At 30.7% G+C, this 18,232-nt stretch overlaps 1 protein-coding gene across 1 annotated transcript; it reads right to left on the bottom strand.

Moving 5' to 3' along the window:
- Nucleotides 1–13,322: 13,322 nt before the first annotated feature.
- On the bottom strand, nucleotides 13,323–13,943 carry LOC107025078. The gene is made up of 2 exons (XM_015225943.1): nucleotides 13,813–13,943; nucleotides 13,323–13,620 (listed from the first exon to the last, which is right to left on the bottom strand). The coding sequence occupies exons 1-2, from the start codon at nucleotides 13,941–13,943 to the stop codon at nucleotides 13,323–13,325; spliced, it is 429 nt and encodes a 142-aa protein (XP_015081429.1).
- Between the last annotated feature and the right edge of the window lie 4,289 nt (nucleotides 13,944–18,232).

The following is an 18,232-nucleotide window of genomic DNA, read 5'->3' as shown; positions in this document are numbered from 1 at the left end:
ATATATATATATACACACACACACCCACTCAGTAGCATAGGACCTGGAAATGTTTGATTTAGCAAAAGCAAATTTTGCGCTAACTCGAGTAGCTATAAATTTCCACAAATTGGCACTAAGATTAATTCAACAAAAATTCAATAGACTTTTATATACTAAAAATAGTGAATGCCAACAAAAAAAATTACCGACCTTCAAAGGTCGGTAATTTTCGACCTCCGGAGGTTGTTATTGTTAAAAAGTAAAAAAATAATTACTTTTTAGAAAAAAGATTATGAGTAGTCGGTTTTTATGCCAAATAAAGCGGAAATATCAAATTTCGACCTCAAGAGGTCAATTTTTTTCGGAAAAATAAATTACAATAAAAATCGACATCTTAATGTCGGTATTAAATTAATAAATAAATAAAAATATTTAATTTTTTCTCAATTGAATATAAAAAAAACAAAATTGAGAAATATTTTGAATTAATTTTTTTTAATTGTCGTCCGGGGGCGGTTTTTGTGTAAATAAAAAACAAATAAATTATAATACCGACATATGAAAGTCGGTCAAATTAAATAGTATGTAAAAATCAATAAATCAATATTTTCAATTAATTTTAAATAAAATCGTCCTCCGAATGACGATTTTATATAAGATTAAATACAAATTAATATTAAATATCGACCTTCTGATGTCAATATTATTTCAATAACATGATTACATTTTATTTATCTTAAAATTTAATGTTATTAATATCTCATGCTATGATGTGTAGGTGAAGAGCTAACATGTAATTCATTCGAATATTAAATGTAAGATAATACTCTTAGAAATATCATGATAACAATCAATAGAATTTTATATTTATAATTAATTGTTTGATTATTTGTATGTATAACCTTCAATGTCTTATCTCATTTTATGAAATCGACAATAAAACATCGTAAATTACTGTACAAACCAAATTCTGTCAAGATTATTACGTTCGATCTCGTGTGGATGTCAAGTATAGTAATCATATTGTAGGCAATGAAATGTAACTGATACTTTACCAGAGTATTAAATACGTTGATTATATACTTCTCGAATAGTTTAACAAATCATGTCTTATATATTAGTAGTTGAAATATGATATATATTATAATTTAAAGAAATATCAATGATCAATTTAAGAAGATTTAACTATTAAATTTGATATTGATAAACTTCAATTGATCTGTAAAATTAAATATTTCTCTCTCTATATATATCTATCTATNAAATATTTTAAATAATTAAAATTATTTTTGTAATAATTATTAAATCTGTTTTAAAAATAAGGAGAAACTGAAGGTATTTATTTATTATGACATGTGATAGCACTTACGTGTCAATACCATAAAATTTAAATATTTTAAATAATTAAAATTATTTTTGTAATAATTTTTAAATCTGTTTTAAAAATAAGGAGAAACTGAAGGTATTTATTTATTATTTATTTTTAAAAAAAAATCTACAAAAGTAAATCATGTGTCCTTTTTCTTTTTGGAAAGGTATTTTTTAAATTTTAACTATTTTTCCTCAACCTTCCCACTAAAACAAATGTAAAAGAAAAAATAAAAATAAACAACAATCAATATATCGATACATAATTTATCTATATATTATAAAAATAAGAAAAAAACTTAATATATAATAGGAGAAGTAAAAATTGTCATGTGTCACAAATTTTTAAAAATTTAAAAATTCAAAAAATAATTATAATTTTGTAAAAATCTTCTATCTATATCTATATATTTATATATAATAGTAAAAGTAAAAAGTGTCATGTGTCAGCACCACAAATTTTCAATTATTAAAAAATTCAAAAAATAATTATAATTTTGAAAAAAAATTGTATCTAAAGCTAATAAAAAAATTATATTAAGATATTTATGTTTCAAAACTTAAAGATTTATTGTTTCTAAATTCAATTAAAATGTATTTAAATTTGAAATTAACATGAATGCCACTTGGTATTAGTTGCCATTTTTAAATTTGAATTTTGCAGTTAATTATTTAACATAAGAACATATTTCAATAGTTGGCAAGTGCTAAATTAATGAGACGCCACCTACGTATTATTAGAAGTTTTAAAAAGTACAATTATCCGCAATAATTAAATTTACATATTTGCAGGAATTGTGTTTTGAAAATTAAGATGAACATGGTTCAATTTCATTTAACATTTTGCAAAGTACCAATTTCCCTTTTGGTTTTCAAATCAACACATACTTTTAAAGCAAAAATTCATCTGCATTTTGCAGGGAATTGGAGATGAAAAAGATGACGGTTGCTATTTCACAACAAAATTTAAAGGTGAAAGTTCTAAGATCAATTTTATTTTCTTTTTCACTAAGGTTTTGTAGTAAGTTTATAAAAAGTGTATTCTTACTAATTGATACTTACAGGGAAGGTTTTATTTTTTTGGTATTTTTGATTTCAAAACAAATCACCATTTTGAATACTTTAATGTACTTTAGTTTTGATACCCAAGGCTAAATGCTTATTTACTCCAATCTTTGTTTATCGTTAATTAGTATGCATTGCATTTTTTGCATAGAACATGCTAAAATTACACGCTAAAATATCATTCATAGTTCATGTTTTTCATCTCAATTCATTCATTTATCATTACTTTATTCTTATTAGGGATAATGCACAAGTACCCCCCTCAACCTATGTCCGAAATCGCAGAGACTCACTTATACTATACTAAGGTTCTATTACCCCCCTGAACTTATTTTATACGTAATTTTCTACCCCTTTTTAGCCTACGTGGAACTAGTTTGAAAAAAAAGTCTTACCATCATTGGGCCCACAAGATAGTGCCACGTTGGTCGAAAAGTGGTAAAAAATTATTAATAAAATAAGTTCAGGGGGTAATAGGACCTTAGTATAGTATAAGTGTGTCTCTGAGATTTCGGACATAGGTTGAGGGGTACTTGGGCATTATCCCTTCTTATTATATTTTTCCTCTTGTGAAACAGGATTGTACTTAATTGAGTAAAAATTATATTGGATGATTAAGATATAAATGCTTAGTTATTTGAACGTTTGTATTGCCTATCATATTCCAAATAAAAATGGAGATGACCCACTAAAATTACTATTTATTCGAATTCAAAATTTTATTAAAAAATAATAAAATGTTTACGTGGGTGATTCTAAACATTACGAAGATAAAATGGAAATTAGAATTATTTATTTAGTGATACAATTTTTAATAGCAATGGTAATTAGGTCTCATTTGTTTGCATCAAAGCTCTGAATCTTAATTATTCAGATTCAGTCCATTAAGTATGTTTGATTTTTAGATCTGAATCTTAATGATTCAGATTAAGCCCATTAATTTTATTTGTTTAACTTTTTAAAATCCTCTTAATGGTCTGAAGATATCTGAATGATTCAGACCTGTAGGAAACTCTTAACCACATTCAGACTCATTTGATAAAAATTATCAAATAATAAATCATAGATTCTCTACCTTTTTATCTCATAACTAAAAACTTTCTTTCTCACTTTTCACAATCAAACACCATTTTTTTTCCAACTGATAAGTTTTCATAAATTCTTTCCAAGTATTTTCTTTATATATTAATAATTTTCTTGTATTGATTTGTGTCAAGAACAGTGGTTGCAATAATATTTTAGGTATATTGTTGTTTATCAAGGTTTTTGAATGAAAAAATAATACTCGAAATCATGATTACTAGAACTTTTAAATATTTTTTTTTATCAAAAGTTATATATTTTGTTGAAATGGAAAAATTATAATATTTTATTAATATAATGTTTAATTTCACTTCTACATTCAGATATTGAAAAGAAACAACATTAATTATTTAGTGTTCAGACTTACAGACCACATCTTAATATTCAGATGTGTATTCAGATCAGAACACTCATATTTTAATGTAAATCATAATATTCAGTTGTATATTCAGATTCAGAGCTCTTAATTAATGAAAACAAATGATGCATAGTCATTTTATTACAAAAGTAACTACATTTTTTTTAGAAATAAAAAGAACGGTGATAAAAATTCAAGCCTAACTTTTTAATTCCCGTATCCTTGCGTTGTCATACACAATTTTATTTTACATATTATTACTCAATAACTTTCTCTTATTCTCATATCTAAAAAGTTCGTAAATGGAATATGTCATATTTTCTTATTATTATTCTATTCTAAATATTTTTATGGGGTGATTTCAATAGAATAATGAATATTAAATGAAATTACGATGACCAATTGAAGTTGTGATGGCTAATTAAAATTATGATTGTTGCGGAAGATCTATAATTGTTCCAACTAAATTTTTAAGATTATGAAGAGTGTTGATTTGGTTGTATATGATAAACTTAAACATGTTTAACTATCTATGTATATTTTTCTTCTAATTTTGCTCGTTGGAGTATCTTCATAATCACAATATACATACCCAAAATAATTACACTTCTTGACAATCAATAAGCATCATCAATTATTTCTTTTTGTGATATATTTTATCCTTAAAAAATTTTTTCCTTAAAGTTTGAACACTTTAGGACAATTGATTTTTTATAAAATCAATTTATTGTTTACATATAAGTTTTGAAGTCTACTTTTCTAAAATCAAAATGAGATAATGTATTCGAATAATTAAGTTTTCTTGCAATTCTTAAATTTTCCTCCAAATCATTTGAAATTCAGCCTATTTTTTATTCTAATTTCTTTTCAATTGTAGCCAATTTCAATCAGATTTCAAGACCCCTATCCTATAATCTCATTCGTCCATCTCTACACCAACTGCAAGATCTAATCGTGAGCGTCTACCCTAACCAAATCAATGATCTGGACTAACCTAAATCTAAACTTACTGTTTCGGTAAAAGCTTGTAAACATAAGAGTGGCATCTCTAAACTGGTTGAAAAATAATCACAGGTAAGTCGATTGAGCTCTATGTATCTGCAAGCCCAAGAAGAACGGATGAATTTAACTTCTAAATAGAAGAGCTTAACTAGGCGGCCTGGGTACTTCAGACAATATATCCATTGGATTACTAGCTAAATTGGGAGTTACTGTCAAAGCGAGAATAAATTATGTGCACAAGTTCCAGTACTCTACCTGCAACTGAAGGTCAATGACCAGTAGGAATAATTGCAGGCATCATGAATCAACACAACTGAACAAAAAAACCTAGTAGTTCGATTATTTAGTGAAGTTAGTAGCTCAATGAGGAGGGGGACAATGAGTTTGAATTTATTACAATCGATAAATATGATAAGGGAGGCATATGACGAAGCTGCATCCAGGTGGTTCCACTATTTTAGAGGTAACTTGTCGAGCAGCCTAGTGAAGGGTGGTTACTGGTGAAGTGTGGTTATTGGTTACTGCTTAATTATAGTTTGTTAGGAAAAAAGAGGTTGAGGGTTTAAAATGATCTTAAGCAGATGGAGAAGGATATGAAGAAATTGTGAAAGCAAATTAAAGAGAAGTGTGAAATCACTAAACTAGCTGAAAAATAATTGGACATAACTAGATTGAGATCTCTGTATATGCAATGCCAGGAACTTCTGAATCAAACAACTTAAGAATAAATTCACAAAAAGAGAGAACCTAAGCTGAAACGTGCATAAGAAGTTAACTGAAATAAAAATCTTAGTAGTTACAAATGTTTCAAAAGAGTTTTTGTATATGTTTCATAAAAACTTTAGAATTATTTAGGTGTAAACATCATTACATTCACCAGCCTATGTATAATTACACTTGATAGAGCATAGAGAGCTGAAACTTCATAATAAAAAAATAGAACGGATACTAAGAACAAAAGTTTATTAAAGCTTGATAAAAAAATTACTAAAATTCGACCAGTTAACAAAATAATATTTCTAAGAAAATGTAAATAGGAAAAAGTTTTGAAAGTGAAACCTAGCAAGAAGCTGATAAGAACATCGGCAAGTTGATCTTCTATGGATAGAAATCCACTAAGAGATCTTTGTGATCAACATTGTCATTAAAGTAGTGATAATGGACTTTTACATGCTTTGAGTGAGCATGAAAGATATGATCAATAGATGGATAGGAAACACCAATGTTATCACACTAAATCACTTGACTATCTACCAAACCTTATGTTTATTCGCTTGAGTGAAGCTGGTAGGCTAAATGAAAGGGGGAGACGATGAGTTTGAACTTATGACAGTAGATAAATTAGATGAGGACGACATATGAAAACTGAGGTAGTTTCACATGTTCAGAGGCAACTTGTCGAGCTGCGTAGTGGTGTTTGGTTGTTGCTGCTTCTCAGTGGTGATTGTTAGAAAAAAGAGAGTTGAGGGTTTAAAATGATCTCACACAGACAACGGAGGATAATAAGTAATTGTATTAGAACTTAAAGAGAATCTTGAAATCTTCAAAGTCACACCTCTAAACTAGTTGAAAAATAATATGAGGTAATTAGATTAAACTCTATGTATCAACAAGTCGAGGATCAACATATGAATTTGACTGTTGAATCAAAAAACATAAGGATGTAATACAAATATAAGAGAATTAGAGAAAACATGTATGAAAAGACAACCTGAATGTGCTATCAATTTTGCTCCTTGAGAGATATGAATCTATAGAAGAGCTTGACTTTATTCCAAAGGAAATAGAGTGAGTTTAAGTCTTCTGGATGCTGAATTGTACTTTATAAATAAGTTGAGGCAAGAGATTGAAGTTAATGAATTATATCGAGTGAAACAAGGTTGGAATGGAGATATAAAATCAAACTTTTTATAGAAAGGAAATGGTGACCTACAAGCTTCCCTTGATGCTCTTATATTTTAGATAAATCTTAAGAAACGTGTGCGCACACACACAAATGTGATGTATTATTTTTCGTTTCACTCAACTGCATATTCTGCTGTGTAGTTCTTACTTGATTACCCTTATTTTTGTTCCTTTTTCTGCCTTGAGTCCATGTTTGAATCCCCATTATGCGTCAATTCAGCCGCAAAAGATTGTATCACAAAATAAGGTGCAAGATCTAGGATTATCTCAATTTTTGCATTATTTTACATTATAGGTTTGCACCTTTTGCACATTGCTACCCTACTTTCTCTAAAATAGTGAGCTTGTTTCAACTAATTTGTACATTCTCTTGTTTCCTTGTCCAAGAAATTAGTTGAAGTAAATAGAATGATTCCTCTGTATTTATCATTACCAGATAATTCTGGATGTAGTTTTGTTTAGATGTTTCCATGTTTGATTTTTGGAATGTGAGTAGACCCAGTTTGAATATTGACTTATTAATAATGTGCAATAACGAAAATGTGTCACTGAACTCTCTAATTTGCCGTTGTCAAGTTATCACTGAAACAAATTATATTAGATTTGGGACCTTGTTATGGAGGTCTTATATTGTTTGATGTGTGATGATGTATTTTTAAGATAAGTTCAAGTATATTTGAAGCTCATGTAGTACCAATGCATATGTCAATAATAATGTACATGAATATATATCAGTTCTATAAACTTGTTGCATGAGGCTGAAAGAAGTGATTAGTTCCAGAGATTACACATGCTTGTGGATTTTGTGCTTCTACTTTTGCTCTTTATCTATTTATTCTTTCTGGAACTGGAACATTGAGTTAAAGTTTATTGCAGGGGATTGTGATTCATGCTACTCTTTTACCTTGTGACTACTCCTTCACATTTCAGTAATATATATGAAGTGATTATATGTTAATTTCTACTATTTCTTCTCCCTTCCTCCTTTATATTCTAGAAAAAAACATATATATATATATGGATGATAAATAATTCATGGGTTGGGGGAGTTGTCCTTTAGGTTCATTTCCTTCTGGAAAAGGAAATAATTTTACTGAATATGTATATCTGGTAAGGTCTTATATTATTTATTGTGTGCTATATAATATGTGTGTTGGAGTTTTAGTTTATTATAACATGAGTTCTTACAATATACAACAACATACACAATATGGAATCGATCTTTCTTTTTCGTTGTTGAATCTCTTTTTGATTAATCAATGTGTGATAATCCGAATCCTCATTACTATGCTATCACATTGTTAGTTGCATTATAAGATGTTTGTATCTTTGTCCAACATCATATGTTTGTTTTGTTGAAGCGAACATGTATCTTCCTTTTTTTTGTTTTCCTTCTAGAGAAATTGACACACTTATGTATTCAATGAAATGTTAAGTTTTGTATTTTGTAAAGTATTAAAATAATAAATTTAATGTTTTTTTTTCCAGGATAACATGATCAAGAATACTGAAACTGTCATAGTTGGCACAAACAAAAAGAAGTGGGTATGTTTGAAAAAAAACTATAAGATCTTTCTTTTCTTTCAAAAGGAGGACAATCTCATGCAAATAATTACTACTTTTGCATTAATTCTTTAATATTTGTGCTTTTAGAAAAATTCAGTTAGTCATTTTTGATATCCCAAATTGTTCTAGTTAATGGGGATCTAATTTATATTATTATATAGTTATGGATTTTTCTTATGTGCATTTCTTGTGAAGATTGCTAAAGGAAATTAAGGTCAAGTATCGACTTCAACATGCTCAATTTTTGGATTGACGATTTCATAAATATTTATTGCAATCTTATTGGAGATTTTAATTCAATTTGAATTAGGCGTTAATTAGTTGATTTTATGTTGAGATTATTACATTTAGATAGATCTCAATTTTACTTGAGATAGAAAAAATAATTTGTTTTGACATTGTTTACTTCCATAAAAACTTATTATATTATTATTTTGTTATTTGATTATAATATTAGAGAATATTTTCTTTATCTAATATTTCTTGCTTATCATTAAGAAGATAGTGTTGAATGCACATATTGTTTGTATGCATATGTCTTGAGAAAAACTATATATAGATTTCTCTGAGATGTTTTAAGACATTTGATAGCGACATTAGAATATTAATGACATTCAACAAAATATAAAATAATGTCACCAATTTTGTGACATTCCATAATAGCATTTGTTGATATTAGCTAAAGTATCACAAAATTCAACGTGACATTTTCTAAATGTCACAAATAAGTGTCTTGAAATTTCTTTTACCAACATCTAATCTAAATGTCAGAAAGTTTAAGTGACATTTTATAAATGTCAAAAAAATAAATGTCATATATCTCATATCAACATTTATTTAAATGTCATATATTTCATAGAAACATTTACACTATTTCGAAACTAAATGTCATATATATCGCATACGACAATTACCTAAATATCAAAAATAAATTTCATATATTTCATACAGACATTTACCTAAATGTCGAAAATAAATGTCATATATCTTATACTAACATTCAACTAAATGTCAAAAATAAATGTCATATATTTTTTATCGACATTCACATAAATATCAAAAAATAAATGTCATAAAATCTTATCAACATTTACATATATGTTGCAAAGTAAATGAAACAAATTCATTTCAACATTTACCTAAATGTCACAAATAAAATATCATAAATTTTTCCTGACAATTACCTAAATGTCGGAAAAAAATTTTACACTAAAATTTACGATATTTGATCCAAATATAAAATAAATATCGGTAAAGAAATTTGTGACATTTAAACATCATAATACGACATTTAAAAAATGTCGTTATATCTCCACTTTCTTGTAGTGTATGCTAAGCATTCTTATAAACCTGCAAAAGGAACTTGATCCCTGAGAGTTGATTTACACTGACATTTGTGATAAGAAGTCACTACCATCTCGTGGTGAAAAAGTGTATTTCATAATATTTATTCAATATTGCACTAGATACGGTTATATATATTGTTAAATGGTAAGGATGAATCAATGGAAACGTCTAGACAATATAAAATTGAAGGGGAAAATCAGTGGGAAAAAGATAAGAAGTGATGAGAACATTAAGTGTATCAAACTACTGCCCCATTCAGTGTTAGAACAAAAAAACTCAAGAAACTGATTTGAAAAATAAAAATAGAGTGAACTTATGAAATTCCAACTATATATTAATCTTCAGAAGGTCTAAATTTATACAAGGAAAAAACATAACTATTTCCTACCTAGTAGCTACTTACAAAGTGGATGTTAAAACTAAATAAGAACATGTGAAACTAACAACAATAAAGGGGGCAACTAATAGCCATAAATGGGTCCACTAACTTCAGAAAGTTGAGCAATTAAAGTTGACCAAGTCTAGCTAGAAAATGGAAAGCACTAAGCTAAAATAAGTAAAAAAAAAAAAGTAAAAATTATTAGCTAGAAAAAATGTCAATTGTCTAACACTCTTCCTTGGGATTTTTGTGGCAAACACCAATTCTTTGCCTCAGATCTTCACCATTCCTTTGACAATGACTTAGTGAAAATGTCAGTTAGTTGGTTCTCCCATGAACAATGAACAAGCAACACTTCATTAGATTATTTGACTTCTCTTGTAAAATAAAACTTGATCTTGGTATGCTTAGTTTGATCACGAAACACTGAATTTTTTGAGATTCAAACTGCTGAAACATTGTCACACATGATCTTGGTAGCATCTGTTTGTTCATGGCCTAAGTCCATCATCATCTTCCATAGTTAGATAGTTTGATTCATAGCAGATGCAACAACTATGTACTCAGCTTCTACTGTTGATTGAGCTGTAGTTTCTTGTTTTCTAGAGCTTCCAACTAAAACAAATTGTCCCCAAACAGAAATGATATCGAGAGGCGCTTCTGAAATCATCAACTCCGTCACTCCAATCATTATTAGAGTACCGATCAAATTCATAGTTACTTCAGCAAATGTTGGGAAAAATTTAAACTTGTTGGTTCCTCTAATAAACCTTAACACTCTTTTAGCCATTGTGAAGTGTGTGTCTCTAGGTGAATGCATAAACTGAGAGAGGAAACTAACAACAAATAGAATGTCAGGTTTGCTTGCGGTTAGATATAAAAGATTTTCAATGGAACTTCTTTGCATACTATCATCCACTTTTTCGGAAACCTCATCTTTGCCAAGCTTCACACCAGCAGATATTGGAGTACTCACAGGTTTGCAGTCTTGCATTTTGAACCTGTTTCGAATATCCGAAACGTATTTTTGCTGGAAAATAAAAATTCCATCACTGGACTGCAACACTTCCATGTCAAGAAAGTACTTCATGACTCCAAGATCAGTCATTTCAAAGATTTTCTCCATTTCATCCTTAAGCCTTTGGATTAGTTCAATTTTGCTTCCTGTCACAAGCATGTCATCCACATAAATTGAGACAATTAAAGACTCATATGCAGTGACTTTCACATACAAAGTAGCTTCACTTTGACTTCTACTAAATTCAAGTTGGATGATATGATTGTCCATCCTCTCATACCATGCCCTTGGGACTTGTTTTAGTCCATACAAGGCCTTCTTAAGAGATAAAATTGATCCATTTTCCAGATGTTGAGAAACCATCATGTTGCTCTACATAGATCTCTTTAACAAGAAAACCATTCAAGAAAGCCGATTTGACATCAAATTGATGAATCTGCAAGGAACTATGAGATGCAAATACAAGAATAGTCTTGATTGTATCACACCTTGCTACCGGAGTAAATTTATCTTGGTAATCCACACCATACTGTTGTGTGTATCCCTTTACCACCAATCTAGCCTTATGTTTGCAAATTGTTCAATCAGGTATTCTTGTCTTGAAAATCCATTTTACACCAATAACCTTGCGATTTCTAAGTCTATCAGCAAGCTGTCAGGTTTCATTTTTCACAATCATGTCTAGTTCATCTTGCATAGCTCTCCTCCATACCTGAGAGTCTTGTGCTTCAGCATAGCTTGTTGGTTCAGAGATAACCAAGGTATACCGCTGATAGAAATCTTTTAAGGTTCGAGTTCGCCTTACTGGTACATCATCCACTAGTTCATCTTCTGAAAGTTGAGGCTGTTCTTTTGAAAATAAATTAGAATAAGAGGTCTTCTAATTTTTCCAATTCCAACTTCCTGATTAATCAAACTTCACTTCTAGGTTGAGAATTAGTTTTTCTGATTTCAAACATGAAATCGTGTAACCTTTCGCAGAACAGTAGCCCATAAATATGCCTTTGTGAGTCTTGTTGTCCAGCTAACTCCTCTTTGTATCTGGAACTCGATAATAACATATACATCCAAAGATTCTGAGGTGTACTAATGGTTTGTTCCCACACCCAAGCTTCATATAGAGTCATGTCCTGCAAGGTCTTAGTAGGCAATATGTTCATCACATTGTAATGTCAATTAGCGTTCAATACCTGTGCTATTAAACAACTCCACAAATTAAGAAGAAGTATATTCTCCTCCACTGTCAGACTTTAAAGCCTTAATACTAAGATTACATTGATTTTATACTAAAAATTTAAATTGTTTAAAAACATCAAATATTTCACTCTTCAGTCTTATGAAATAAACCCAACATATTCTGGTGTAGTCATCAATAAAGAGGAGAAAGTATTAGTTACCACCCAGTGAATTTATTTTCATTGGGCCGCAAACATCCGTATGAATTGGTTATAGTTTCTGGTTAGCTCTCCATACTTGATTTGCTTTAAATGTCCATTTTGTTTTCATTCCGTTATGCAAGTTTCACAAACCTGTGCATTAGAAATAAATTTAGGCATATTTTCACTAGCTCTTTCTTTTTCATCTATGCGATGCTTCTCAGATTGAAGTTACCAAACCTTTTTTGCCATAGGTTAGTACATGTTTGTTTAGTAATAGTGTAAGCCTACTCAATTACTTTCTCCAATTCAACTGAAAACATTTTGTTGATCATCTTGACATGAAATGACTCTACTCCAGAAGGGTCAGAAACAACACATCCACGATTCTTAAAATGCAGAGAATAATTATTTTCACGGATTTGTTCAACGCTCAATAAACTTTGACTCATATCGATTTGTAGAATACATCAGTAATAGTTTTGATACTTCATATTGTTGAGATAGACATTGCACCTCTAACTTTGACTTATATTACCTCATTGTTTCCCACTTTTACTTTAGATTTGTAAGTACCCCATCGAGGAATATGAACTGTTTAACATCATTGCACAAGTGATGCGTGCTACCATTGTCAAGAATCCATGAATCAGAGGATTCATTGATTGAAAAGTATGAAATTACAAAGAGTTGCTCCTCGTGTGCATATGCAACTTCTGCTACTTGTGCTTGCAAAACACCAGAGGCCTTTGCTCTTAATTTTCAGACCTTGGATATGTGTCCTGTATGCTTAAAGTTGCTGCATATAGCATCGACTCTCCACCAATAGTACTTCTCTGTGTATTTCTTTTACAATGTTTGCACGGATGGAACTTATTGCTTAACATCTCCACTATTGTTTCCTCCATCACACTTGCCCTTATTCTTTTGGTTATATTGTTGCTTTCCTTTTTGCTTTTGTATAGAAAAAGCTCCTTCAGTGAACTTTTCCCGTCTCATATTCCTCAATTGCTCTTGTGCTTGAACATCAATCATTAGTTCACCTAATGAAAGTTTGTCCAGGTTCTTGGATTTTTCAAAAGATGAAACCTTAGATTCAATCCTCTCATGAAGAGTCACAAGATTTTTCTCCACAATTCGTTTGTCTGTAAATTCTTCACCAAGAAGTCTACTGTTATTAACAATTAAAGAGATTTAATTTGCATACTTAATGATAAATTCATTCTCCTGTATATTCAAGGACTCAAACTCTCTTTTCAGGTTCTACACTTGTATTTGACGTGTTCATTCTCTTCCTCGATATTCTTCTTTCAACCTATCTCAAGCCTGTTTTGCAGTTGGGCAAGCCATGATTCTGTAAAACACAAAATCTGCTACAACATTCTGTATAAGCGACTTGGCTTTAGATTTCTTTGCATTTTCTTCGTTGTTGGATTTGATATGAGCGAAGGTAGGATTTGCTGGTAGAGCAACAAATGGTTTATTTTTCGTCATAGTTTTGCAAAGTTCATAGGCTTCAAGAAAAGCTTGCATCCTCACACACCAGATTTGGTAATTTTCACAGGTGAAAGAGAATGATGGATTTAGAGGTACGTTGTTGGATGTCATTTGTGTTGTAGGTTAAAACATTTTGGTCTTGTAAGATGAACTATAGGCTCTGATGCCACTGTTAGAACAAAAATACTTAAGAAACTGATTTGAAAAATAAAAATGGAGTGAACTTATGAAATTCTAGCCATGTATTAATATGCAAAAGGTCTAAATTTACAATTAAAAAACATAATCATTTCCTATCTAGTAGCCACTTACAAAGTGAATGTTCAAACTTAATAAGAACATGTGCCACAAATTACCATAAAAGGGGCCACTAACACCATTAAATGGGGCCACTAACTTCAGAAAGTTGAGCAACTAAAGTTAACTAAGTCTAGCTAGAAGATAGGAAACACTAAACTAAAATAAGTAAAAAAACCAATAAAATATAAGCTGAAAAAAATACCTATTGTCTAACATTCAGCTCAATCTAATGTAACTGCACAATGAAAAAAGTTGAACTTTGAATGAAATAATGGATGCATTACCTATAAGTTCAGTACCAGTAAAATTTGTGTGGTCAAGCTATTACAGCAAAAGGAACAACAAAAAGTTTTGTGTATTTAGACATAAAAACAATTAAAAGTTTTGTTTGTTCATGACATAATCTATTCCATATGAGAAATGAATATTAAGGAAATCCAACTTGAAATATTTTAAGTGTGGGGTATCTAGCCAAAGTCAAAGTTCTTGTTCCTAAAAGGATCAAAATAGGACCTAAAACTGTGAACTGTAACTTAAACTTGATAAATCTAATGAAGGGTCTAAAAGACCTTGGGAAGAACAAAAAGAGAATGTACTTAACAAAGAGATTTAGGTACGTAGTAAATGCGAAAGGACATCTACTTCCTTTGAATCAAATTTCGCACCATTTCCTATGTCTTCAGTGGACTCATCATTTTGAAAGAAGGTGTCAATACTAAGATTGATTCTATCTTGATCAACCATATTGAAAGTTAATGACTTCTTCTAGAATATAAAAGTTTGGCTTCAAAGTGAATCTTCAGAAGGATAATGAAAGTCAGTGAAACTATCGACAAATACAAAGCTATTTTTCGTCGAAGATTGTAGACAAAAAGAAGGTTTTGATTTTTCTGACACATAATTACTAGTAGCTAGAATTACATTCATTCAGATGTTAATTGCATTAGTTGCAGAATATGACCTACAAATTAATCAAATATATGTGAAAACAACTTTATTAAATGGAGAATTGGAGAAACAAATTTATATGGAACAACCCGCAGGTTTTGTGGTTCCTAGTAAAGAAAAGAAAGTGTGAAAACTTGTTAACTCACTTTATCGACTAAACAATCACCTAGATAATGACGTGAGTAATTTTACAAAAACATGGTGTAAAATGGATTTAAAATGATGAAAGTGATAAATGTTCTTAAATTAAAATCATAAGATCACTATTTGTTTGTGACACATCCCGAAACCACACCCTAGAAGTTTAGGGCCAATCTCAGATTGCAACCGGCGTACTTGACCTCTTGGAGGTCTTGTACAAGACCCTTTCCGTATTGCTCATCGCATATACATAATGAAAAGTAGTGCGGAATTAAATTTTTTTACAAAATATTAGAATATCTTTAATAACATCTTCCATTAGGAATCATAGGAAATACTAAGTCTCAATCTCATCACCTTAGACACGAGAAAACGTTGGGACACGACCCATACTTCATAATATAGAAATACTTAGTCTATTACAATATTTCAAAATAAAAGACATATATGTATGCCCTCGAGTAAATTGAGGACATACTTCACTTCTCTTGAACGACTCTAGAATCCAAGCTCTCCTTCACGATCCTTCTCCCCTTTCACCTATACCTTTAGAGATAAACAAAATGTATGAAATCAATACAAACAATTGTACTAAGTATGACTTTATGCATAAAATCATGAAAACGGACATCTATTATAAATATTCATCTTTTCATTTAAAAATAATATTATTATCATAAGAACAACATGTAACACCTTAGAAACACATAAGATAACATTTAAGCAATTTAATCCATTTTTAAGCCAACTTTACAGTAACCTCAACTCACTATACAATGAATTCCTTCAGAGTTACAGTGACTTGCCTTACCTTCACTTTAGACACTTCCTAGCATGTAATCATCTCACTAAAAGCTATCCTAAGACTCACTTAAGCAACACAAAGAGAGAACACTCATACACCCTCTCTAAGCATGCCTAAATGATCATCATGACTACTCATAATGAGACACATACATACTTACAAGATACCAAAACACATAACATGTATAATATGACATTTTCCTTACCAAGGCTATCAAAAGACTTACTTCAGTAAATCATGAAGATAATGTTCATGATTGACCTCTTCAAAAATATCTAAATAATCCTTAATACTACTCGAGGGTTAAATCATGTCCACATAATCAACATCTTCCCTAACTAGAGTCATTCTTAAGACTTATGTAGGTAAGATATGAAGTGCCCATTCATATGCCCCCTTCACACCTTAACTAGACAACCCTTAACTACTGTAGATAAGTACTTATTCATTTAACATACTTCTTAACATAAGTCATTAAATTCATTATTTCATTTAAGACTCATTCATCAGATAAGAACATTAAAGTAATGGTCTTGGACAAGACCTAGTGACTGTAACTAACACCTTCAAAGTCTATTGTGCAGTGTCTAGATAGTTGATACGCTCAAACTTACTTCTCAAATAAGAAGTAAAGCGGTCGTGTCAAGTAAATAACCCAACTAGTGAGGTTGGGATCGTTCCCACGAGGAAAATAGTTTAGACTTAACTTCAATCTATTAATACTTTTGTTTAGTCAATTACTTCCTTGGAAAGTAAAAACAATAAAAGGGGGGTTTCTATTTCTAAATGAATGAAAATAACTAACGAAATTCAAAGAGACACTTAACAGCTTTGAATGTTGGAGTTTAATCAATTAATCAAAGTAACTAGGGTTTACGTGTTCCCCTCAGGTTCATAACTTGATAATTCTAACTATAAAAATTCTTTTCTAGTATCTTGCATGCAAAGTGATAAGTTATGTATTTCTAAATCCTTGGTCCGGCATCTAGAAAATCTCACTCCGCACCTTGGTCCGGCTACGTGTGTTGCTATCCTAACCCTTATCTTTACCTCATATTAAGCATCGTATTCGATATTTGACTAAGTTATTACCTCGTACCAATCAATACTAGCCTATTAGATAGTATACACTAAATCTATGTTGATAATTCTTTTCCTATTATCTACCTCCTTGGTCCGGCAACTAGCATTAAGGCGAGTTCTAACGTTGGCCATCCGTTAAAAAGACTTCTAAGCGAAAGAATTATAAATACATGCAAGACACTATTCTAGAATTGTTATTTTAGTTAGGTTTTATCTCATTATTTGCCTATGGTTCCCACAACCCTAGTTATGGAGTTTAGTTACTCATAGTCATAATCACAATATTCAAATATATGATATGAGACTTCATGTACTTACTTCAATGAGAAAGAGTAAAATCTGCAAGTTCAATTGATTAATGAGTAAAAGTCACCAACAATCAATGATAAAAGTCTCAAGATAATCAATAATCTCTCAAAGAGTCTCACAATATTCAAAAGTCTAACAATAGTCAAGAGTCTAACAATACGGAGTCTAACCTCAAAAACGAGGTTTTTCGAACTATTTATAGAAAACAAAAACCTAATTAAACAAGGACTCTATTTGCTAGAAATCTATCAAAACGCCGCTGGGTCGACGGACCTCGCGACGGATCGTCGTCGCGGTCACGACCGACCGTCATGGACTCCGTCGTCCCATACTTGTGCAATTTCTTCTGCTGCTCTCTTCATTACCCTCGACGGCAAGTATGACGGATCGTCATAGACACGACGGTCCGTCGAGGGTCTTCGTTCCAAAACACTTAAACTCTTGGAATATGGGTACTGGGATTACTTCTCTGAACTACATGACGAACCTGCAGGACGGACCGTCATAGACACGACGGACCGTCATGGACTTCGTAACCCCACACTTGGTCAGACTTCCCCATCTTCCTTCAGCAGCTGCACTGCGCTGCCACCTACGGACCGTCACAAGAACAACGGACCGTCACAAGCTCCGTAGGTGGTCTCTTCTGCATTTCTTCGCCAAAATCTCCGCATTCATCTTTGGACAGATTTCCTGCAAA

This window comes from Solanum pennellii, chromosome 7 (genome assembly GCF_001406875.1).
Source record: "Solanum pennellii chromosome 7, SPENNV200".
NCBI classification, from domain to species: domain Eukaryota; kingdom Viridiplantae; phylum Streptophyta; class Magnoliopsida; order Solanales; family Solanaceae; genus Solanum; species Solanum pennellii.
The sequence above is the reverse complement of the archived record's forward strand: the minus strand, read 5'-3'. Positions and strand labels throughout refer to the sequence as shown.

Coding starts and splice junctions, on each gene's coding strand:
- LOC107025078 (XM_015225943.1), bottom strand. CDS start 13,943: ATGACGAAAAATAAACCATTTGTTGCTCTACCAGCAAATCCTACCTTC. Junction 13,621..13,812: donor AATGTTGTAGCAGATTTTGT/GTTTTACAGAAT, acceptor TGTTAATAACAG/TAGACTTCTTGGTGAAGAAT.